The 27,173-nt window shown below is 39.3% G+C and overlaps 1 protein-coding gene across 2 annotated transcripts in view; it reads right to left on the minus strand.

Moving 5' to 3' along the window:
- The window catches only part of LOC126815445 (mucin-2), a 61,699-nt gene that overhangs the window by 20,994 nt on the left and 13,532 nt on the right, over positions 1 to 27,173 (minus strand). The window contains exon 1 of one of the 2 annotated variants that reach the window (XM_050541089.2): positions 13,902 to 14,642. The exons of the other annotated variant lie outside the window; for it this stretch is intronic. Coding sequence (XP_050397046.1) covers positions 13,902 to 13,911 — 10 coding nt within the window. The 5' untranslated portion in view covers positions 13,912 to 14,642. Of the gene's footprint in view, positions 1 to 13,901; positions 14,643 to 27,173 lie in introns of those variants that run through there. 2 annotated transcript variants of the gene reach the window in all.

The following is a 27,173-nucleotide window of genomic DNA, read 5'->3' on the forward strand; positions in this document are numbered from 1 at the left end:
GAGATCGTTAACTCAGGAGGGACTTATCTCAGGAAATTTATCAGGGGGTCTCGAGAACATTAAATTGAGATCTCAAGAAAATTACCAGGTGACCACAGGATTTCGATCGCCGGATCTCGAGACCTTCTACAAAATTTTGCATGAGCCCTATAAGCTTCCATAATTTAGTGTAGTATGCAAATGTGTAAAATGAGTAAAAGCCACCATTCTGCACGGACCAGTTTACGTTACTATCGATGTCAATGAACGACGCCGTGTGAAATAAAAATGAAATGAAATGGGGTTTAACGTCCTACTGTTCTGCTCCTAACTGGGCTAATGAAGAAGGGCATACGCCATACAGTGTGCTATGAGGGAAATTTTGCCCGGACAGCGGCACTACGGCCTACTCTTATATCGAATTCCAACTGTCAAGGGATCTTTTACGTGCATTCCAATGTATACACGGGACCTCGGTTTTTCGTCTCATCCGAAGGACTAGACAGCTGTTCTTGTCAGGCCCTCCGTCCTGCATCACTGACAAGGGGGAACCACGCCGGAAAATCTGGATGAACTTTATCGGCCAATACAGGGGTCGAACACCCGACCTCCAGGCTAGCGAGCCAGTGTCTTACCCACTTAGCCACGTGATTCCCTCGACGCATGACGTCACACGTAGAAGGCATGTGAACGTTATAAAGGTCAGTCATCTTACACAGAGTTAGAAGAAAGCTTTCGCATTACCACAGTGAAACAGATTGAAAATGTTGAACTACATAACGTCATTAAATAACGCTTATGGGCAAACAAAGAAATGAGAGAGATAAAGAGAGAGAGAGAGAGAGAGAGAGAGAGAGAGAGAGATGGGGTTTAACGTCAACTCGACACAAACTAGGTCATTTCGGGACTAACATATGGTTTTTAATTTTATTTCAATAATTCGCTTGTGCGTAGGGGTCTTTAGCAGTGGGAGGAAACCGGAGGACCCGGAGGAAACCCACGAGGTTGGACAGGCGACCCTAACAAAGAAATGAATATCGTATCATGTTTTATTGTCTGTTTCGAAAACCATGACATTAACATCCGGGAATTAAACTTTCAACGGCGGGCTTTCTTACACAATAACTGGAACTACGGAAGTCACTTTCAGGCGGGACAATTTACCCAATACTACAACAAAAAGATGCAAAATGGGCATATTGGTTTGAGTTTAGGGTTTTTTTTTTGTTTTTTTTTTAAAATAGCGAGCCCGTTCTTCAAATACGATTACCAATGTCTGACTGTTCTATTTGCCTCCCTATATCACACAAAACAAGCAAATAATAACCCAATATTACCAAATACTTATTAAATACTACCCAATACTACCCAATATTATCAAATAACAACCTAATATCGCCAAATAGCAGCACATCAGTATACATGTAATTATGTGAAACAAATATTCGATAATTTGCAGATAATTGCAATATTTACGCAGTTATCTCTGCCAGACACAGCAGTTATTTATATGAAAGGAAATTTGGGTGTTGACCAAATTTGATCAGGATCCGTTGAGCTTCCAAGAAATCTAATCTCTATACGGACACATAATATATCTCTCGAACCTAGAGTACATCAAATCAACAGGGGTCATCCTCTCCGACCCCGGATGCTTCTCACCAAATCTGAAAATCAATCATTGTACAATCCTAATACATCGAAACTTACTAAAAAAAAATCTGTTTTATCCAATCAGTAGCGTCTATCGAGTTCACAAGTGGGATATATCACGACACCAGTGCTTCAAACCAAATAAGGTCAATTTTAAGGAATCTTAATCACTAGGGAATAAGGGGGTAGATGTAGGTTATGTTCCCTTGGACGGGAGAACATGTTTCAATTTTGAAGTTTTGGGATGTACGAAATTTGTGTTTTGTGTTACAAATGTAATGTTTGCCTGAATATACACTACTTTCCATCTCGCATGTAGTACCCCGTCATCATTAGCCCAGTCGGCGCAGAACAGTAGGACGTTAAACCCCATTCCATTTCATACGTAATACCAAATGCACTTGATTTTCATGATAATATGACATTATCGCTACCCCCACCCTCCCCACCCCCTTCACACTGCATCCTTAGTTTTTTGCAAAGCGATGGAGCAATTTTTGTTCTGATTTTTGTCCCAGCGGGGAATCTAAACCAACGGGCACGTGGTTAAAACTATTCGGCTACCATCCCCAGAAGAAGAAATAAACACAGGTTGTTTTTTGTTTGTTTGTTTGTTGATATTTCAAGTATATTTATATCTTGTAAAACATAAATTACAGATGACAAATGAGCACGGCAGGCCAGATTTAATTTCATATAATGAATAATAAACCCCCGATTAATCATTTAACCAGAGTATTAAATATAACTACCTATTGTGTATTATGATATGATAATGATGACATTAACGTACTTGTTAGTATACCACATCATCATAATAGTACTTATATAAATAAATGACATCTTTATTACCATGCTTATCTATCGCTCGAAAATTAAATAACTCTAGCTGTTTTTTCTTCTCCGCAGGTAGCGGGACTATCATGCTTTATTACATCTTGAAGATACGTTATGTAAGATTGAGATAAATATATAAAATTCTTAAAATTAAATCATTAAATGGCGATTGGTGGGGGTCCTGGGGCCTGGAACATGTGGGGGGCCCCTGATCACCGACTGCGGAGCTGTGGCCGGTGAAGCCGGCCACCGCGAGCGCCGAAGGGGCGAAGCCCCGCAAGGGGGGTTCGCCCCCCCCCCCCCGAAAATTTTCAGAAATTGGAGGCAGGAAACGTGATTTCCTGGCATTTCAGGCACTTGTGTGGAGCCATTTAGAAGTACCTCCCCCAGAAAAAAATAAAATTCTGCCACAAAATTAGCGCATTCTGGCGTTATTTCAGTGGACCAATCCATGCGAGTGCGATGAAATGGTGGCATTTCTAGAGGAAGGTATGACGCAACTGAGATTTTTGTGGGGGCCCTCTAATGTGGGGGCTCCTGGGGCCTGTGCCCCATGGTGCCCCAGGGTTAATCCGGCCCTGCATACATTATACAAGAACTAAATCTGCCTATTGCAGATCTTTTGTTAGGCCTAAAATGTTTTCTGAATTATAAATTAGACATTAATTAACTGATCCAGGCCATAATCAACTTTCGATGGCATCGGATTTCTCCGATATTAAATAGATTTTGATTTCATTTAAAAATGGAGGAGCGAGACTTAGCTTCGAACAACCAGTACGGTGGTTGAAATTATTGGTTACGTCTTGTCAAACCTTCAAAGGCTAATATCCTCGCTCAAATTATTCATTTTACATTATCTATTTTCGAACTATTATAGCAAGAACGGTCAGCTCTTTATCTAAATGTTACATAATGTATCTTTAATAATTTATATAACATTTGAGGTGTTTTAGCTCTTACTTAATGCACCTTTAACGAGGGTCATGGAGGCTACCAGTGCGTAACCATTATGGGTCCCGAATTCATTCCGGGTGTTGGCCAAGGTTCTCGCGATTTTCAAAAGTATACATATTCCTTTCAATTTCGAAATCTCATGATACTGTTGAATATTGGCTTATTTTCACCAAATCAAAAGGTGCACCATGTACACAAATGTACACAATGTGTCCAAATGTAGATAAATCTACACAACGACCCAATAATTCCCAAATGTGTCTTTAAATCGTTCACATGACTCATCGATCTTTACCATATCTGACTGAAGGTGCGCGCCACCAAAATGAATACATATGGAACAGTTCTCTACCAATATGCCTCTATAAAAACGATAAATGTATTTATGTGAATTGTTTTTTAACCTTTATACCTTTATATTGGATCGAAATATGGTTACAACGTCACAGACTTACAACGGCCAAATTTCACGTCGCTTAAAACGCCCATAACTTGGTTAAAACTGCCAAAATTTAGGTCAAAACGGCCAAACGGTAGTCAAAACGGCCAACCTGCAGTCAAAACGGCCAAAAGATATTAATCTATTGCAAAAACAATATATTTCACGTCTGATCCATTCAGCTAAAGGTACTAAATTGCCCTTTCTAGAATAGGTAATTTCGTGATTCATTTTATTCTTAAAAAAAACATCTTGTCTCCAATCCAGACAAAACATGAAATGAAATTTAGCTTCTTACTTTCCAGCACCAACCAGGTGAAATGAAGACAAGCATGCGCAATGCAGTGTGCTACGAAGAGAGAGAGAGAGAGAGAGAGAGAGAGAGAGAAAGAGAGGGGTTAACGTCCAATCGACACAAAATAGGTCATTTCGGGACTAACACATGGTTCAATATTATTTCTATAATTCGCTTGTGCGTAGAGGTCTTTAGGAGTGGGAGGAAACCGGAGGACCCGCAGAAAACCCACGAGGTTGGACAGGCGACCTTACTCCTTGTCACGTACCACCGGGGATTCGAAACCACGCCAGTTGGCTACGAGAGGAACTTTTACCCAGATTGCGGTTCGTTGACGTGCACACCAACGCGCAGAGTGGGTCTCTGTTTTTCGTCCGACTCGAACGACTAGATACAGCTCCGTGCATGACACCCTGCTGTATACAGGTGACGGGGGCTAAATCTAAAATAGCGTTTTGTATTGCAATAAACTACAACCCGTATAAATTTAACCTCTTAAGCCTAGCTAAGTTACAACCCGCCATACGTGTTCAGACTCGCACGGGTCGTAGAGTTTGGTAGCTCGCAGACTAGCCGCAAGGAAGCGGGTACAAGACAAAAAGCCTCTCCGGCCAGTCTGCGATCTTCTTCTGTGCCGAACACACGCAAGTGACGCGTATGTCTCACGCAAGGGTTTACTAAATTTCCCCCATGGGCTGCCCGTACGGTCGGTTGTGAGCTTCTGCATTGGTCGAGAAAGTATATCGGGATTTTAGGATGTGGTTTGACCGAGTCAGTGGGACAGCTGTCTAGTCGTTCGAATGGTATGGAAAACCGAGGTCCCGTGTATACATTGGCGTGCACGTAATAGATCCATTGGCAGTTGGAATTCGATATAAGAGTAAGCCAAAGTGTCGCCGCCTGGGCAAAATTTCCCTCATAGCACACTGTATGGTGTATGCCCGTCTTCATTAGCCCAGTTTAGGTGCAGAACAGTAGGACGTAAAACCTCATTTCATTTTATTAAAGGCTTTACTTTTCAGCACGAACCGAGCTAAAATGGAGACAACGGATGCCATGCAGTGTGATATGAGAGAATGTGGCCCGGGGCGGGGGCCACTACGCTATGACCAAGTTTTATTTCTAGTCCCAAGGAGAAGCAGACGAGCAGAATGATGACGATTTTAATAATGACGTTAATGTCAATGGGCGACCAACAAACCAAGGATACTCTGTCAAAACAATTTTTTACAAAATGTTGAACTATATATACATGCAATTTCTTTTTTTTAGAAAATGTGTGTCAGTTGGGAAATGTTTAATGTCTGCCAACTTTGACAACTTCCCGTTGCTTTTGACGAATAGCCTGAAGACAAGTATTAAAATATGCCATCCAATCACACGGCAAACATTTGCGGTCGAGTTTAATTGTACAACATTTCATTGTGTGGCGTATATTTGTTGACGTTTTAATTTGAATTTATTTAAAGGCAACTGCTGTTTTCGTAGCAATTTAGTCAAGGTAATAAAAACACTCCGACAAGTAAAATGAATGTAGTGTTTACATATAGAATGTTGTTCGACTTAATGTATTTTTACTCTCATAAAACTGGTCATTTATGCACAAGGGACTTCTTTTAAGCTGCTGCATACGAAGTTTTATTACAGTATACAACGATCCCGTCTTTATTAACCCAGTTGGAGCAGAACAGTAGGACGTTAAACCCTATTTCATTTTGCGGTCGTAGTGGGGATGAAACTTACCAATGTTCAATATTTCGGCCACCAAAAAATCTAATTCGGGATCTTCTACTTAGATGCCCATGTCCTTAAACAGCAGGGGATGGGGGAGGATGGCCGAATGGTAAGCGCGTGCGCGTTGTATTATAAGATCTGTCGATGAGTCAACTGGCGTAGTTTCGATTCCTCGGTTGTACGTGACAAGAAGTAGGGTCGCCTGTCCAACCTCAGGGGTTTTCTCCGGGTCCTCCGGTTTCCGCCCACTGCTAAAGACCCCCTACCCGCAAGGGAATTATTGAAATAGGATTGAACCATATGTTAGTCCCGAAATGACCTGGTTTGTGTCGAGTGGACATTAAATCTCATCTCTCTCTCTCTCCCTCTCTCTCTCTCTCTCTCCATTAGTCCAGTTTTGAGATGATTTACTAAAATCATATTTTGGGGTGACTTTAGTATAGTCTATTTGCACACCGTATTTCACAATATATTTTCAGTATTTACAATGAATCTCATCCAAGGACAGCTAATTTCTATAGATTTATGTTTTGCGTGTACACTAAGCCTATTGTTATTTTACGGCATCGTAATCTGAATCCCCGATAGAATGATATAAATTTCAATTTTATTTGTAACAGATGCTTCCATTATACTCATCGTTCACTTTAGAACATTTTGGCGGCGGTAATATGAAACAAATGGCGGACCGCTTTCTCATTCGAGAATCGTCTCTATTCGACTCGTACTTACGTTTCCGACCAATGGTGATAATATAATTTGAAATAAAAATATCCGATTAGACATGCTTCTATATTTTACATGCTGTATGAAGCCACAGTAAACGGAATTCATCTATCAAAATATTTGATTCTCTTCGAAAAGAACTGTCGGCCATTTATGTTTTAAGACGAAACGAAACATCAAATAATCACCGCTTGGATTAAACATACATTATGCAAGAGCTAAATCTGATTATTGCAAGTCTTTATTTAGGCTTCAGATGTCATAGAAATTATAAATTAGATCTTTATTTACACAACAAGCACAAAATCAATTCTGTAGACCCACGGATGGCTTGGATTCAGCTTGGATTTAAACGGGATTTCGTTGACTGAATTAATTTTAAATCGCGTCGTGAGCGGAGATTAACCGTTACGTTGACGTCATACTCCCGGATCGAGGCTAAATGATAGAGTGTACGAAGCGAGGCCGCTGTTGAGCGATGCCTTAACAAATGACATCTAAACTATTTAAAGTGCAATAAACTAAACACAGATAATGACAAATTATACAATTCCTGGAGATTGTGTGATGACTAATACATACGGACAGGTCTTCTGTCTTAATACTATCAATAAAAATATTTTTATTTCCCCAATAGGCACGACGCTACTGGTGTATACCTATAGATTTATCATAATTGTATTATAATATTATGTCCTATATTCAATTGATTTAATGTATGCCCAAAATACAAGTAAGAATGAAAATTTACCCTCTCACTCATTTTGTCCAATTGAAAAATCCAAAAAGGTAAAACACAAATTCGGATATGATGACAGCGGGCAAAAGACAGCAGAGATTATGTAGGTGGAGTTAACGCCTGTCAATCAAACGATCGGCCATGCTAAGAATCGGTGAAGATGGAATTCAATCCCATTTCTAGTCAAAAATTACACTGGTGATAACTATGTTCAGAATAAAGTAATTTGACTGAAATTTTCAATATATTCTTCTTTCATCATCTATTTTTGAACTGTTATAGCAAGAATGGCTAACTCCTTATAAAAATCCCCCATAATGTATCTTTAAACATTAGGAGTAAATAATGATTTGAGATAGGCTTTACAGTGGACAATTATCAATCAACTAATCCGAGACAATTGGTAAGTATTACTCATTGACACCATTCACATTATCATCGAGTTGATTAAAGAGACATTATGGAAGATTAGATAAAGAGCTGACAGTTCTCACTATAATAGTTAAATAATAGATAATGTAAAGGGAATTTGCCGAAAATTTCGGTCAAATTAATCTACTCTGAACCGAGATTGAATTTTAGGCCTAGCCTCGATCATCATTACTAAAGTCGGTACGATAAAAAACATAAGTCTCGATTATCCATTTCATAATTAAATCATTAATGGAAGTCAAACAGCAAATCGGAACCTAATCCAATAAATATCACAGTCTAACGATGACATCGAGAGTTGATTATGACCTGGATAAGTTAATAAAAATGTCTAATTAATAATTTAGATAACATTTCAGGTCTAAAGAAAGACTTGCAATAGGCAGATTTAGCTCTTACGTAATGCCTTTTTAATTTATAGTATTACGCCACGTGATTGACATCCAATGTAATAGGATTCGATTATAATTTTAAGATTATTTTCCGCCATTTCTCAAAAAGAATCACCAATACCCCAAAATGTTATCGTCAAAAGTGTCGCCAAAATCAAATTTTAATGGCCACTTTAATATTTTTATCGCAAATGTCGATGTCATGTGATGGGTCCGATTTTCCGCAGTTTTGAATCCGATATGCGGTTCGACAACCGTTGATCATTAACCGTAAAAGTGGATAATCGAGACTCTGTTTATTATCGTGACAACTGCAACAATAATAATCGCGGCTACACTGTAATTGTATCGCCGGTAACTAGGCTCAGAGTGAAGTAATTTGATTGATATTATCTAGTTTTTAACTATTTTAGGAAGAACTGCCAGAACTTTATATATATACCCCGTTAAACAAGAATATAGTTCCATTTTCATGATCACAATATTATACGTACAAAATAATTTCAAGTCAAAATAAATGACGCAGATTGTTATGTTTGATAGCTCTTACGACATATATTTTTAGGATAGTTTCTTATTGCTAATTGAGGGTTAATTTCTGGCGATAATAACCGTATTCTAATTCAGCCATTATCGCCTACTAAGTACACATAGAGCACGTATAAAATGGAATGTGATTTCTGCTCGTGTGGAAGTAAACATTGAGATTGTATATCAGTATGACGTCAATGGCATAATTCTCCACGTGGTTGCTATAGTAAATACAAACACAGTACAGTAGTGTATATATATCAATACCTATTATACATGTCTAAGCTATTCACAGTGTTTTAATATATATATATATATACTGACATTCGAGAGATGGGGTTTAAAGTCCTACTGTTCTGCTTCGACTGGGATTATTAAGACGGGCTTATACCATACAGAAATGAAATGAAATGAAATGAAATGAAATGAAATGGGGTTTAACGATCTACTGTTCTGCTCCGAACTGGGCTAATGAATACGAGCATACGCCATACGGTGCGAAATTTTGCCCGGACAGCGGCGCTACGGCCTACTCTGATATCAAATTCCAACTGTCAAGGGATCGTTTACGTGTACGCCAATGTGTACACGGGGACTCGGTTTTTCGTCCCATCCGAACGACTAGACAGCTGTCTTTGTCAGTATATCGGGCTTGTGATCGAAACCACGCTGCTTGACTCAATGACAGAGCTTATGATCTAAAGTGCACGCGTCTGATCACTTGACCTCCCAAATCCACAGCATTCAAAATACCACCCTACCACCCCTTACTAGTGTATGAAACCCTCAATATATAATTTCTACCCGACAATACCTATAGTACCTAGGTCATACTAGAACAGGGACGAATTTTTTTATTTCCATAATTCGCAGACGGAGTACCCAGCGAAAACCCAAAAGGTTAGACAGGCGGCCCCCTCCACCCCCCCCCCCCCCCACCACCCGTGACATCACGTGTATACATACCAAGTCTATGATTTACAGCGTAGAATTCGGTCAACCACCTGCCCTATTTACAATGATGTGAGTGAACACGATTACATGAATGAAATGGGGTTTAACGTCCCACTGTTCTGCTCCGGCTAATGAAGACGAGCATACTTCATACAGTGTGTTATGAGGGAATTTTGCCCGGACAGTGGCGTACACCTTCTTAATTTCGTCGAACAGCCAAGGATTCTTTCACATGCAAGGGAGCCACAGTGGCTCAGTGCGTAAGACGTTGGCTCGCTAGCCGAGAATGTTCATATAGGATTTTCTGGTGTGGTTCCATCCTTGACAGTGGTGCAGGACCGAATGTATAGTCGTTCGGATGAGACGAAAAAGATTCCTGGGCTTTTGGAATTCGATATAAGAGTAGGCCGTAGCGCCTTTGTCCGGGCAAAATTTCCCTCATAGCACACTGTACGTGCCCAGTCCTAGTAGAATAGTAGGACGTTAAACCCTATTTAATTTCATTTCATTTCATTTCTGTATGGTATATGCCCGTCTTCATTAGGGGGGGTTGGATGGCCGAATGGTTAGCAAGTGCTGAGTCAACTGGCGTGGTTTCGAATCCCCGTTTGTACGTGACAAGGAGTATGGTCGCCTGTCCAACTTCGTGGGTTTTCTCCGGGTCCTCCGGTTTCCTCCCACTGCTAAAGACCCCTTCGCGCAAGCGAATTATTGAAATAAAAAATTAAATCATACAGGTATGTTAGTCCCGAAATGACCTAGTTTGTGTCGATTGGACGTTAAACCCTATTTCTCTCTCTCTCTCCCTCTCTCTTCATTAGCCCAGTCGGAGCAGAACAGTAGGACGTTAAACCCCATTTCATTTCATTTCTTTCACATGTACACGTAATTTCACCCTATTTAAACTAATCCAGTTTTTAGACAGTAAGGTTAAGATTGTTTATATTTGAAATTTGTATGATGGAGTTATATAATATATAAAGCTAATGATATTGGACTAGCTTTTAGACAGTAGGTTACAATAATATTTGTATGGTAGCTCGATGAGCGATCAGATCAACTTTAGGTATTTTTTGTCGTCAGTAGTAACGCTGACAAAACATGAATGAAATGGGGTCTAACGTCCTACTACGACTTGGCTAATGAAGACGAGCATACTCCATACAGTGTTATGAGGGAAATGTTGCCCGGGCAGCGGCTTTATGGCCTCCTCTTATATCGAATTCCATCTGTCATTTTGCCCGAAAAGCGGCGCTACGACCTACTGCCAAGAGACCTTTTCCCTGCACGCCACTGTTTTCGTCCCACCTAAACGAATATACCTACACCACTGCCCTACACCACTGACAGATGGTGGTGGCCGGTGGGGGGACACGCCGGAAAATGACAATGAACTTTATCGGCGAATACCTGGGTCGAACACGTGACCTCCAGGTTCGCCGGCCAGTGCCCTGCCCACTGAGAAACCGCGGCTCCCTCCTTTGGAACGATCAGCCATAATAAAAAATATAAAGGCTGCCTTTACTACAGCACACACATGCTAACCATTCGGCCACCCGACCCCTACCAATATAACATGAATTGGGGTTCAACCCCCTACCTCTCTCAGGAGACATTTTGCCTAGACAGTGGAATATTCATCTACTTTTCATTGAATTCCTTATGTAAAGGGTGCTCTTACGTTCAAACCAACGCATGCATGGGGAATCCTCGGTTTTTCGTACCATCCGAACAAATAGAGGCTTTAAACTTGACGGACCCTCTGTTCTGCCCCACGTACAACCTCGAGGAAGCGTCTATGTCAACGCCGGGATTGAACTCGGAACGTCCTGGGCAAAAAATATATAAATGTTGATTACTGTACTATTTATACTCGAGTTGACCTCGGGTTTTTCGTCCCATATGAACGACTAGACGCGTTTTGCTTGACAGACCCTCTGTTTTAATCCCAAGGAAATTATCTCGGCCAACGTCGGGATTGAACCCGGAGCGTCCTTGTCGATGAGCCAGCGCCATACAGGTGATCACTGTGCTATTTACCTTATATTTTACCTGTAATCAGTGTCGATCAGGTGTATACATGTCTGAATACACACGGTTATCTTGGTGGGTTACCTTGACACCGTTAGAGGATAACCAGTGCATTTGTCATTAGCTAATTAAAGACGCCCAGTCTTCATATAAACATACACAATAATATAGCAATACAAAAGTACAGATGCTCTAGAAAGGGTTTCCCCTATCAGTGTAGAACAGCGAACAGTCACGAGGGGAAACATGGCGTCTCCGTTTAAACGTTGGCGTGCACGTAAAGGGTTTCCCCCTATCAGCGTAAGTCAGCGTCTAGTCTTTAGGATGAGAGGAAACACGGATTCCTCGTTTACACGTTGCCGTGCACGTAAAGGGTTTCACCTAGCAGTGTAGGACAGCGTCTAGTCATAGGGATGAGAGGAAACACGGATTCCTCGTTTACACGTTGGTGTGCATGTAAAGGGTTCCCCCTATCAGTGTAAGTCAGCGTCTAGTTATAGAAATGATAGGAAACACGGAGTCCTCGTTTAAACGTTGGCGTGCACGTAAAGGGTTTCCCCCTATCAGTGTAGGACAGCGTCTAGTCATAGGGATGAGAGGAAACACGGAGTCCTCGTTTACACGTTGGCGTGCACGTAAAGGGTTCCCCCTATCAGTGTAAGACAGCGTCTAGTTATTGGGATGATAGGAAACACGGAGTCCTCGTTTACACGTTGGCGTGAACGTAAAGGAACCCTTGTTAGTTAGAATTCAATTAGAGTCACGGCAAAATGTCCCTCATAGCACCCTACATGGCGTATATGCCCGTCTTCAATAGCCCGGTATGTGTAGAAAAGCGGAGCATTAAGCCCATTCCATTCATTCTAAATAGGGTAAGCTCATTTTGTATTGTACACGACACGCTGCACTACTTACAGCTAAATAAGGAATGGGGACACGGACCAATAGTTTAAATAGGCGAGATATAAACACGAAATGAAATGGGGCGTAACGTCCTATCTGCTAAAGAAGAAGTGTTCAGTCATACGATGTGAGCGAGCCTTTGAGGGGCATTTTTTCTCGACAACCGGGTTTTCGACAACTCGTCGCCAAATTCAAGCTTTCGAAATTTCTTTTACAAAACTGGTATCGTCCTACTAAATAGCTAAAAGGCTTGATTATTAACCTTTCAATTCATTTGTTTTAAATTTTTGGCTGGCATCCAATTATCCAGTGTATTCTTGATAATGCAAACGTAGCAAAAATAACACGTGGTCCCCAATTGTGCACGTAAAAGAACCACAGAGAGGAGGCTATAGTGCCGTTGTCCCTTACAGCACACTGTATGGCGTTTTCATTAACCCTGTCGGAGTGGAACAATAGGACGTTAAACCCCATTCCACAATGATAACAAATCCAAATTGGAATAAAGTACAGCAATCATCGATGAAAATTATTTTTTTAATCTAAATTGTTGTCCACCATTTTGGACGTTCTTCATACGTCGATAAAAATAATTAATATCAGTGTCCACCCTTTGGATACTCTTCAAACATTGTATTTTGTTGTTCTCCATTTTCGTCGTTGTGGGGTTAAACATGCTATCTTCTGCATTATGTTCCTTGATTTTAAACATTTTTTTTTTCTTACTCTTAACTGACAATTTTCGACGCGAATTTTAATTAAATGATTATTGCCAAACTTAAAATAAGTGAAGATTCTATAATGTGCTTTACGTAATATAAGCCAAAACGTATCTTATCGTTTAACGTTATTAAATCAATATTTCCTGAATCATACTTGTCTAAATATTAAATAAAAATTCATCTATATATCCGTATTTTGGCTAAATCTGCCTTAATCTCTGTATGTCGAGAAAATACTATTTTATTAGCTAATTCCGCTAATCTAAACCCACTAATCGGGTACAACAAACAAGGCGGTTTTACGCCGTTATAATATTTAGACAAATATTTCGAAGCTAAATTTTTCAGGAAATATAACTAAAAACAATTAACCGATCAGATCGAAAATTTCCTTTATAAGAGAAAAAAAAATAAAAAATTGTGCACATTTTGAGAATATAATTTTATGTTCCATCATGACTAAATCGCCAAAATATATTCATTACTATATTTATCAGAAGATAAAGACAAATCTTTTCTCTTTGTAAATTTAAATTGCCAGTTTTGTAAAATAAAAATATAGCAATCAAAGACATACCCAGATCCATTATTACTGTTGGCGATCTCGTCTTTTCTTCTTCAGAGCTTGATCGTCGAGGACTGTAAAATATAATCGTCTAGTTCCTAGTTTACTTTTTCAGTTTCTTCTTCCGTTCATCGTCTAGTTGCAGGACTTTGCGTTGATCTTTGACCCATCTAAGGTTCGACTGGTCACGAACACCACTTATGAGTATGTAACATAATACATAAACTCATTTTATTAGAAATATACTTTAATGCTGGATAACATATTTACAGGTACAGATAATGCTGGATAACATATTTACAGGTACATATGGTGAAATCTATCTGGCTCTTGTTCCTCAGGTCTGCGAAAACCTTATTTCCGGGGTCCAAGGGCAGACCCCTTGCCTCGTGGTCTGAGGGCAAGTACTCTACGTCTCTCTCTGCCCTCGTCTTCTCTTGTTTTCCAAACTAGGCTTATTTATATCGGCTATGGTATGCCATAGTTAATACCATTAGTAATCAGAACAATGAGACTTAATTATTAAGATTCACACATCCTATCTCTAGACAATATGTGTTAATGCTTGTTACCTAAATCTTATATCATAATATATTTGTCGGCTAAACATTGTTTGAACAACCCATCACATCTTACATAATACTATGTCATCAATCCCCACACATACAAATTAAATCTAACATGTACATGTACAACAAATATTGCAAGTGCTTACATTGAATATGTAAAATAAACCATTATCAAAATACCCAACAGTATTTTGTAACAGCTGTAATTTTTCATCACTTTATATTTATGAGTCCATTCATTCTCTCTTATTTTGTAACGACATAAATTATGTACACCGATGACTATACACTCTGTGTGACCGTGAATTATAATGGGGTTTAACGTCCTACTGTTTTGCTCCGACTCGGCTTATGAAGACGAGCATACACCATGCAGTGTGCTATAAGGGACAGTGACGCTATGGCCTACTCTTATATCGAATTTCAACTGCCAAGGAACCTTTTACGCGCCACTGTGTACACGGGACCTCAGTTTTTGTCCCATCCGAACGACTAGACAGCTGTTCTTGCCAGGCCCTCAGTTCTGCACCACTGACAGGAGGTTTCGACATAAGAATATCGTTCTAATCACATAGATTTTATACTTACAAACATGACCGTTCTAAAAAATTGTTAGGGTTTGCAAATTGTAACGAGATTTTGATCAATATGTTCAAGACGAAAACATTAGCTATACAGTGCCAGTTATTATCGCCCACTAACAACTGTGACATTATCGGTTAATATGAAAGACGGCCTTGAGAAACCATGTTAAATCTATTGTGAAATAATATATATATATTAGGTGAAGGGGTGCATTTTATCGTATAATATATTAATATATCATTATTTATTACCCAGAAATATTGGATCGAGAGAATTGTAGGGGATCAGACAAACAATCATATAAATTATAATACAAATTCTGATTAAATGGTTGGGTGGCCGAATTGTTCACCTGTACGCGTTGGATCATATGGAATGTCATTGAGTCAAGTGGCTTGGCTTCCGTTCCTCGCTTGTACGTGACAAGGAGTAGGTTCGCCCGTCAAACCTCGTGGGTTTTCTCCGATTTCCTCTCACTGTTAAAGTCTTCCACGCGCAAGCGAATTGGTGAAATAAAACTAAACCGTATGTTAGTCCCGAAATGACCCGAGGGAGCGGTTATACCCATACATCGCTTGAGTGTAAAGGTCTTTAGTCGGACCCAGAGAAAGGCCCACGAGGTTAGGCAGGCGACCCTACACCTCGTTATGTTCAGCCCCCTAATGTATTCTCAGAAGATAACAGTTATAAATTACTGTAACCTAGATACGTCTTGGCAGATTTCTTCTTGAAACCATTCCAAAAAACCTGAATATTTAACGAGTTTATTTATATGAGTATTGTCTCTATAACTTCCGGTCGTTGAACCAATAGTTTATACTCATTATCCAGTCTTAGGAATATGAAACGAAATGAAATGGAGTTTAATGGCCTACTGTTCTACTCCGACAGGGCTAATGAGGCCGGGCATACGCCATACAGTATTCTACCAGGGAAATTGTGCCCGGACAGCGGCACTATACGACCTACTCTTATATCGAATTCCAATCGTCAAGGATTCTTTACGTGTACACTTAACTTCGGTTATTCGTTCAAATCCGAACGACTGGACGATCAATCTGGTTAAAACACAGATCCTATTTCGTTTCGTTTTTATAGTTCAAAATTTCGTTTTACTTGTCTTTACTACACTTGGATCTGGAAGCGTTGTTATTTAACTCGTGTTCTGAATGGTGTCAGGGATAAGCCAATGAAACGGTCTGTTACGGCGAGCTTTAGGCGTGTTTTGCACGGAACTGTGGGTAATCCACTAGTAACATCAATGCTGATTGGTTAATCAAATGTCTCACGTCATAGGGCCATAAGTGGGTCTTTTGACCCCTGACGTGACCTATGGCTATAACTTGTCAGATCTTCATGTAGTGTAGGCCATCGAAAGTATAAAAAAACGAAACGAAATATAGATCTGTATTTTAATCAGATTGACTGGACGATGTTACTGGCCAAGTCCTCCGTCCTGTATCACTGACAAGGCGGGAACCACACACGGTTGTACGGGACAAGGAGTAGGATCACCTGTCCAACCTCGTAGGTTTTTTCCGGGTCTTCCGGTTTCCTCTCACTGCTAAAGATCCCTACGCGGAAGCGAATTATTGAAATAAAATTGAACCATGTGTTAGTCCCGAAATGACCTAGTTTGTTAAACGCCATCTCTCTCTCTCTCTCTCTCTCTCTTAGTACACTACATGGCGTATACGTGTTTTATTTGAACAGTAGGATGAAAATCCCCAACCCATTTTATTTATTGATATCAGTTTATTATCGGAGAAAGAAAACTTGGTAGAAATAAACTTGTATGTATTTCTCCCATCCCGTGTTTATTTGTAATCTTAAGAGGATGTCACTTGTTCGACTTCAACTATTAAAAGGATACACATTCTTTACATAAGGAACTGAACGAGTATTTTCCCACAACTATCTAATAGATTTAAAAACCTTCAACACATTTTTGTGGTTTCTTTTCGAAAACATTTGTTCATCTTTAAATGAGTAAAACATACGTGAAAGGGGTAAAAAGATTAATTGAGTTTCCTGATCCCATCCCAGTCAAATGTAAAAGGATGAAAATTCGGTTCGACATTTATTACATTCATATCATTAGTTTTAGAGACATTTCGGGGTTTTATCAAAATGTCATTAATTCGTGGTACAGGAAGTGGCAGACATGGGGTCAAACCTCGACATTTGCATCGATGACAGACTATAAGCGCACTTGTTAGACTTGTGATCACACAAATCCCCCTAGTTTAAACACAGGCCCGACCGCGAGTACGTCTTTCTATAGGTTGTTACATACCGCAAGTAACTATTCGGTTAGGCACAATGAGATAACTGCCCAACCTCGTGGAGTTTTCTCCGGGTCCTCCGGTTTCCTCCCACTGCTAAAGACCCCTATGCGCAAGCGAATTATAGAAATAAAATTGAACCATATGTTAGTCCCGAAATGACCTAGTTTGTGTCGAGTGGATGTTAAACCCCCATCTCTCTCTCTCTCTCTCTCTCTCACACACACAATGAAGTAACTGTAAGAAACCCGATTTTAACATAGAAGAGAGACTTCTAACAGGTAGACATCGCTGCTATGCTCTATATCAGGAGAGTCATACTCATTTCGGTTCAAGGTCACATGAACTAAAATTTTACATCAAGTGGATCGGAGATATACAGAAATATCAAGATAAAACAAACGTCCTTGAACTTTATTGAATTCTAAAAACAAAGCCAAACATCCTTGACAAGGGTAATTTTTTAGACTGGTTTTCAAATTGCCAAGATATAATATTGAACGTTCTCTTGTATTACATACAACTTAGATATCTATGACATACAGTACGGATGTCAGAGTTTTACTGAAACCGGGAAACAATAATAAATGATTTCTAAGAATTATCGACACGTCAGTTTGTGTAACATCAATCAGATTAAAACACAGATCCTATTTCGTTTCGTTTTATAGTTCAAAATTTCGTTTAACTTGTCTTTACTACACTAGGATCTGGAAGAGTTGTTATCATTGACGTGTTCTGGATGAAGTGAGGTCTGTTACGGCGAACTTTAGGCGTGTTTTGCACGAACTGTGGGCAATCCACTAGTAACATCAATGCTGTATTCTTTGAATGGCATTTAGTAATTGGAACATAATCGAATAACACACTATTTATGGATAATGATTACTATGGTTTATTTCACTGCGACGTTTCAACCAGATTTCACAAGCCGTTTTCCACAAATCTTGTTGAAACGTCGCAGTGAAATAAACCATAGTAATTGTTACCCATAAATTGTGTGTTATTCGAACATCAATGCTGATTGGTTAACCAAATGTCTAACGTCATAGGGTCAAAAGTCGCTCGTATGACCTCTAACGCGACCTATCGCTACAACCGGTCAGATCTTCATGTAGTGTAGCCCATCAAAAGTATACAAAAAAAAGAAACGAAACGAAATATAGATCTGTATTTTAATCAGATTAGGGTCACATTTAAACCCTTGAGCGAGCCACGGGTTTAACACCCCTTTTTGATACTGATCGTAGGGTTAAGATCCCCATCCCACTTCCGTTGTATCTAGGGTACTTAAAAAACGAGTGGATATATTTTTTCTCACATCCCTTACTTGTGTCCCTTGTCCATCAATTCACTTATATCAGTTAAAACAACCGGTTGCCTTGAAAGAATTGGATGGGGAAGAGATAAAATCAATAGTTTCATCTGAATGGGACAACAATTGTAGCCCTTCTGGAGGACCTAAAAACTTCATACATATTTCACATTTTGTGTAAAAGGTAGGGGACGGTGTGCACTAAAACAGGTCTCATCCAAAAACTCATGATACTTGTTTTAAGTTTCATTTAAATCGGATAAAAATGTGACCTTTATAGAAGGTCCATAGCCTTGGTATTACACCATATGCTTAAAGGGGGGCGACCAATTTGACGGGCAGTTTCGGTCCGGAAGCTAAAAACGTGATTTTTCGCACAATCCAGAAAGTTACGGTTATAAACATACATTAAGTTTCATCAAAATAAAATTATGACGTTTCGACAGGTAACTTTGCACCTTCTCGCATGCAATCTTGGGCTGGCGGGAAGGAAAACACAACTCATTAGATGACATACCTAAGCACACACGTTGTACCCCGCCCACTGCCCTCCGTGAACCCCCTCCTTACTAAACTATTACAATAGTTTCAATAGAGATTTATATCGACTTCCTTCAGATCGCTTTAATTTATAGATTTACCATATTGCTTTTATTAAATCACTTGGCATTAATTCATTAAACCACGCATTCCTTTATAATATTCCATTAACGAAATCAGACATTTCTTCACAGAGTACATGTGATTCAGTAATATTCTCATACAACCTGCCATTTATGTTTCTATTCTATCCCAGTGTTAATTAATATTCCACCCCTTCAGTTATTGACTGATTTATGTCAATATATATAATTAACAACTGATTAACGTATATGCCTACATATTCATATTACTTCATGCATTAATAACATGATTATTATCAATAATGCAATCTACTCACAGGTTTAAGGCCAACTGTAGATTGCGACAAGGTCGCGAGATGTAAATAGGGTTAGGGTACGTGATTGTGAGTTAGGTAAGGCTAGGTCTAGGGTTAGCGCAAGTGCTGTTTACTTCTCATGGCTTTTAACGAAATCTGCAGTTAGCCTTTATATTTAGAACTAATGGGAAAAGGATATGACGTAAAACCGAGGTTCCATAGGCATGTACGTAAACGACAACTGGACATGGAGTAGTACGCATGGTCGGTGACGGTAAAAGCAACTAGTCTTTCGGCAAGATAGTAAAAGAACAACTGGACATGGAGTAGTACGCATGGTCGGTGACGGTAAAAGCAACTAGTCTTTCGGCAAGCTAGTAAAAGAACAATTGGACGTGAAGTAGGACGTATGGTCGGTGACGGTAAAAGCAACTAGTCTTTCAGCGTGCTAGTAGGAGAAACCGTGACAGTTGCTCCCCGGGCAAACTTTCCCTCACAGCATACTGCATTATGCCCGTCTTCCTAACCATATTGGTGTAGAAAAGTAGGACGTTAAACCCCATTTCATTTCTTTTTATTCGGCAACTTTTTGATTCATTCATTAGTTGCCCTATTGATTTAGTAATTTACTCACGCAAAGCAAATCATTAAATTTCACTTTCCCATGAGAGTTTCATTCATCTATTAAATTTAGCTTACGTATCGTACCTGGTCGCTGGCTGGTATGTTTATAGGCTATGCTGTTCGTTCATTCATTAATTCACTTTCCATTCGATAAATTTAATCGGTACTATACGGATGAATAGATATATGGATAAATGAAGTAGTATACAAGGTGATATAATAAATAGATAGATAGATGGATGAATGAAGTCGTACCCAAGGTTATATAGTGGATGGACAGATATATGGATGAATGAAATGAAATAGGGTTTAACGTCCTACTGTTCTGCTCCTATACTGGGCTAATGAAGACGGCATACGCCATACAGTGTGCTATGAGGGAAATTTTGCCCGGGCAGCGGCACTATCGCCGACTCTTATATCGAATTCTAACTGTCAAGGGATCTTTTATGTGCATCTCAATGTATACACTGGGGCTCGGTTTTTCGTCTCATCCGAAGGACTAGACAGCTGTCCTTGTCAGGCTTTCCGTCATGCATCACTGACAAGGGGGAACCACGACAGAAAATCTGGATGAAATGGATGAATGAAGTCTTGTCCAAGGTTATATAATAGATAGAGAGATGGATGAGTGAAGTCTTAACCCAAGGTTATATAATAGATAGATGGGTTGATAAATGAAGTCGTGCACAAGGTTATATAGTAGATAGAGAGATGGATGAATGAAGTCTTGTCCAAGGTTATATAATGGACAGATAGATCGATGGACGGATAAATAAGTCCGAATCCACCCATCTCTAGATAGGCTTAATTAAACATTCATATAATTAGTTCATTCATTTGACAGTTATAAAACTAATTATTGACGAGTGTTGTGTACGAGATATGGTATGCAGGGTATGCTTATACTATCTCAAACACTCGATACGACTTCAACTACACAGCTAGCAAACTTCAGTTATAGATTCATTTATATACCAATTTTACAGGAGTAGTTACGTATTCATACATCTACCAATTAATTTGATAGGCCTGGGTAATAATTCTTTCAACCGTCCATATACCAAGTAAAAATTCATTCATTAGGGATGATATCGATTCCCAGTTCCCCGCAGCCAACCAATAATTCCTTGATTACAAATATACCTTAAATAGGTTAGATGGTATTGATCTAAACGGGTTGTATTCATTCTCCGGTATAAAGAACGACCTTCTCTAGAAATTCATAAATAAACATAAACCATGTCTGTCCAGTTGAAATTTAAAGGAAACTAGTAAATAATCTTGAACCAAGTCTGGTGAGTTTAAAACACAGTTTCAATCTAAAGGAAATTAAAAAAACAAAAAAATAACCAAGTCTGATGAGTTTAAAACACAATTTGAATCTCAAGGACATTAATAAAAGAAAAGGAACCAAGTCTGTCGAGTTTAAAACACAATTTGAATCTCAAGGACATTAATAAAAGAAAAGGAACCAAGTCTGTCGAGTTTAAAACACAATCTGAACCTAAAGGAGATTAAACTTAAACCAAGTCTGTCGAGTTTAAAACACGATCTGAACCTAAAGGAAATTAAAAACCTGTTTAAATCTAAAGGAAATTAATAAACGAAACAAGAACTATAAATTCAGTTCAGTCGATGTTGAATGAAAAGTATTGATTAGTTTCTAGATTTTTTTATTGTAGCGTAATAAACGCCCTTGCGAGGTTTCTGTGGAGTGGTTGTGGGGATCCGGATGGTGGAACAAGCGTGATTAAGAACGAAGGGTTTGGTATATTGGTTCAACCTCCAGTAGGGTCCGCTGTATCCTTGTGGAGTTCCCTGGATCCTACAATCTCCTCTCACTTCGATCGGTTTACCAAGTGTTAAAAGCAACTTTCTTCTCGGGAAAAATTGCGTTTAATCGGGAATTTTGATTAAGCAGATTGCGATAAAGCGAAAACTTTTGTACATACTTATACAGGGGGATCACGGTGGCTAAGTGGTTAAGGCGCTGGCTCGCTAGCCTGGAGGTCGGGTGTTCGATCCCTACATTGGCCGAGAAAGTTCATCCCGATTTTCCGGCGTGGTTCTCCCTTGTCAGTGATGCAGGACGGAGGGCCTGACAAGGACAGCTGTCTAGTCATTCGGATGAGACGAAAAACCGAGGTCCCGTGTACACATTGGCGTGCACGTAAAAGATCCCTTGACAGTTGGAATTCGATATAAGAGTAGGCCGTAGTGCCGCTGTCCGGGCAAAATTTCCCTCATAGCACACTATATGGCGTATGCCCGTCTTCATTAGCCCAGTATAGGAGCAGAACAGTAGGACGTTAAACCCCATTTCATTTCATTTCATTTTTTATATAAGCTTCAAAGGAACAATAAGACTGCACGCCCCCCACCCTCTATATCTCTCTCTTTCTCTCTCTCATTTGAATGATACAAAAAACCGAGGTCCCGTGTACACATTGGCGTACACGTAAACGATACCCTGGCAGTTGAAATTTGACATAAGAGTGAGCCGTAGCGCCATTGTCCGGGCAAAATTTCCCTCATAGTACACTGTATGACGTATGTCAGTCTTCAATAGCCCAGTCGGAGCAGAAGAGTAGGACGTTAAACCCCATTTCATTCCATCTCATTTTATTAACACGTTATAAATGTTGTATACGTTTTGATTCCTGGCAACTTATTTATTTTATTTGGTGTTCATTAGTCCCTAAGTGCAGAAAAGTAGGACCTTAAAACAGAGTTCAATCAATCAACAATGATAAAGTGTATCGCCGTTAGCGTTAAACAGCTAGACCGATCAGTCTAGCTGCAGTGTAGACGTGGTGAAAGTGAGCGAGAATCATCTTCATGGCGATAGGAGTGAACATAAAATAATATATATGGTTCAGTAATTTGTGTAGAGCGTGCTATTTTTAGGGTATACACCGATACATTAATCAGTTATCTTAGAAACTATAAAATCTATATTTGTAACTGAGCACTTGAGGGGGGTATATAACAGATAAAAATACCGCATTGTACACAATAAATACACGGTTATTTACATACAATAAAAATCCTCACAATCAGATAATATCCAGCTAGATATATATATATCTACTTCGTTTCAGTCTATTTCTAGAGTTCGGCTACATTACAGTAAAAATTCAGAAAATTAACACGAAAACGAATTGAGGAATAGAGAGAGGGAAGAATGGGTTTTAACGTCCACTCTATTAGGTCATTTTTATTTCTATCATTTGCTTGCATGTAGGTTTCTTTAACAGTAAGAGTTTAGACGGGTGATTCTACTCATGGCCTGACCCGTACAAGCCTGCTAGTCCAAACCACGTCACTTGACTGAATGACAGATCTTAATAGCTAAAGCGGACGCCTTAGATGACTCGGTCATCCAGGTTGATAGTCTCGGTTATTACAGCTAATGATCGCATGTATGGTTTAATCACGTGATTCGAGAGACAAAGCGTACTGGCATCCTCTAACCGCGGTTGTTCCACCTTGACCTAATATACTATCAATGGCAGAACACGGGTTGACGGAGAGAGTGGGAGAAATGGGGTTTACCTACAGTGTGAGAGAGAGAGAGAGAGAGAGAGAGAGAGAGAGAGAGATGTTGTTAAACGTCCACTCGTCACAAACTAGGTCATTTTGAAACTAACATATGGTTCAATTTTATTTCATTAATTCGCTTGCGGGTAGGGGGGGGGGGGGGTCTTTAACACTGGGAGACAACCGGAGAAAATCCACGAGGTTTAACAGGCGACACACGGGTTGACAGTGTGCAATATGTGATGTTGTGCTGCAATACATATGAAACGAATTGAGTGCATAATCTCGCCCATTTTATCCCTCGAGCTGAACTGCCAATGACGGAACACGGGGAGTAATTCGTTTTAATTTTGGTTCGTTTGAGTGCACAATATCGATCATTTTTATCCATCGAGCTGAACTGCCAATGGCGGAACACGGGTTGTGATTCGTTTTACTTTTGTTTCGTTTTAATTTTTTGCAATGCCTTTACATATTGCACACTATCGTCCCGATTGGATGAAAATTCACCCGTGCATTGATTTTGTGCAAGTGTATGAAAGCCAAGTCTGTTTGCTAAATGTGAGCCGTTTACAAACATTGTTGTTTTTTAAATGTTTGTATACGCCAATGTAGTTTATGGTGTCCCACATGACAGGAATGTATCTTCCTTAATTTTCATTCAATCGAACAATTTATTATTATGAATCTTTCCCACAACCTGATTAAAATACAGATCTATATTTCGTTTCGTTTTTTATACTTTCGATGGCCTACACTACATGAAGATCTGACCGGTTATTGCGATAGGTCACGTCAGAGGTCATACGAGCAGCTTTTGACCCTATGACGTCAGACATTCGATTAACCAATCAGCATTGATGTTACTAGTGGTTTACCAACAGTTCCGTGCAAAACACGCCTAATGCTTCCCGTAACAGACCGTTTCATTGGCTAATACCTCACACTATTCAGAACACGTTTGGCTAATACCTCACACTATTCAGAACACGTCAATGATAACAACTCTTCCAAATCCTAGTGTAGTAAAGACAAGTAAAACGAAATTTTGAACTATAAAACACGAAACGAAATATGATATGTGTTTTAATCAGATTGTCTTTCCCACATTTAGTTGTGTTGTTAGAATTTATAAATGGTTTATGCAGTGTACATTAAATGGGGTTTAACGAACGTCCTACTGTTATTCTCCGACTGGGATAAGGAAAAGAAATTTTGCCTGGCCTGCACTTATATCAAATTCTAACTTCCAAAGATTTTTTACGTGCACGCCAACGACATAGAAATGGTTGTATTAGGTGGTTGTTATTTAGACAGAAGATATCTATATTTAGTAATCATATGATTGGTATGGTTATCATAATCTATAAAGATATTTGACGTGTTCTATGTATATATAATTTATATAAACTGAAAGTACCTGCAGGCAATACGAGATATATCTATATATATACGTATTATTCTAATATATACAGATTTATAGTTATTTTTATATACATGTCCAGGGGTTAATAGTACATGTTCATTAGCATACAGATCGATTGATATATACTCGATACAATCTGTCGATTCTACTTTATATCAAGTGTGAATCGTTTTATCTGGCGCCGTATGAATACCCTGTGGCGTATTCCTACGGCACAAACAGGATGGGCTTGAATATTCTTCTTATATCAAGCAACCAGGGTAAAGAAGACGTGAGCTTTTGTTCAGTAAATGAAATGAAATGGGGTTTAACGTCCTGCAGTTCTGTTCCGACTGGGCTAATGAAGACGGGCGTGCGACGTCACGGAGAGTGCAATAGGGGAGATTTTGTTCAGTAAATGAAATGGGGTTTAACGCTCCGACTAGGCTAATGAAGACGGGCGTACGTCATACAGAGAGCAATGAGGGAAGTTTTGTTTAGACAGCTGCGCTACGGCCTACTCTTCGCGCAATTTCACCTGCCAAAGATTCTTTTACGTGCACGCCAACACGGGATCCCACCTTTTCGTCCAGTCCGAACAACTAGACGATACTCTAAGTTTTTGAAACCTGTACTTGATCTTTTTAATATGTGTCAATAAATAAAGTTTAAATCAATCGCTGACCCGTGTCAGCCCCCCCCCCCCGTCCTGCACCACTGCGTCGAGGGGAAAGCACGCAAGGGCTTCTATACTGCACAGCTGCGACAAGGGGAACCACACCGGAAAATACCGAGAAACCTTTCTCGACCAACACCGGAATTAAACCCGCGAGACTCATTTTAAAAACCACCGCAGTTCTCTTTTTAGAAGAGCGATTAATGAAAATACTCATTATCCAAAAGATTGTTACGATGCCTCTATTTTACGGCTTAAAGAATCATTATTATATAAGAGCTAAATACATTACAATTCTTGTTTTTGCTTGAAATTAGGTCCATATTGACATGACAAGCCCATATTGAACGGATTTGAACAGCCTCGCCATTTTAATAATTCAATGTTCAAATGGATGATCGAGACTTTGTTTATTATCGGTGCAATGATACTTTATAATCGAGACTATCTTGTCAAAAGCTTCAAACATTCATAACATCGCTCAGAATCAAGCAAATTGATTTAATTTTCATTGTCTATTTTTTTTTAACTATTACAGCAAGAACGGCTAACTCTTTACCTAAATCTTACATAATGTATCTTTAACGTATAAATTAAATTCGGCTAATTATGACGGTGCGATCAATGGGTACGTCTATAATCTAGTAGGAATTGTGAAGCATATTATTGATTTTATGTTCGATCTGTATATTATAGCATGCCATGGGGGTGATCGACCCGATATATTTCATATAATTATCTTGGTTATTAACCACGACGCAATCTGGTCTACATGGGTCAGTTACCTTTTAATACTCGGAGGGTTAAGTCTGGTTGAACAAAGTCTACGCGACACGATGTTTGGGTTTATTATGTATAGACAGGTCACTGTATTATAAAGATACATTAAGGGAGATTAGATAACGAGCTAAAACTTCTCACTATATAATAGTTAAAAACTAGATAATGTAAAGGGAATGTAATAACAGAATACAAATTTTATGGGAAACAATCACTGGTTTTATTCTAAAAGCACGACGTTTCGACAGGTATCCTCTTATCGTTATCAAGGACAATGACATTTAGTAAACTTAGGTTTAATATATAAGAGTTCATGATGATTGCAATCTGATTATAATACAGATCTATATTTCGTTTCGTTTTTTATACTTTCGATGGCCTACACTACATGAAGATCTGACCAGTTGTAGCGATAGGTCACGTCAGGGGTCAAAAGACCGACTTATGACCATATGACGTCAGACATTTCATTAACCAATCAGCATTGATGTTACTAGTGGATTACCCACAGTTCCGTGCAAAACACGTCTAAAGCTCGCCGTAACAGACCGTTTCATTGGATTATCCCTGGCACCATTCAGAA

This window comes from Patella vulgata, chromosome 3 (genome assembly GCF_932274485.2).
Source record: "Patella vulgata chromosome 3, xgPatVulg1.2, whole genome shotgun sequence".
NCBI classification, from domain to species: domain Eukaryota; kingdom Metazoa; phylum Mollusca; class Gastropoda; family Patellidae; genus Patella; species Patella vulgata.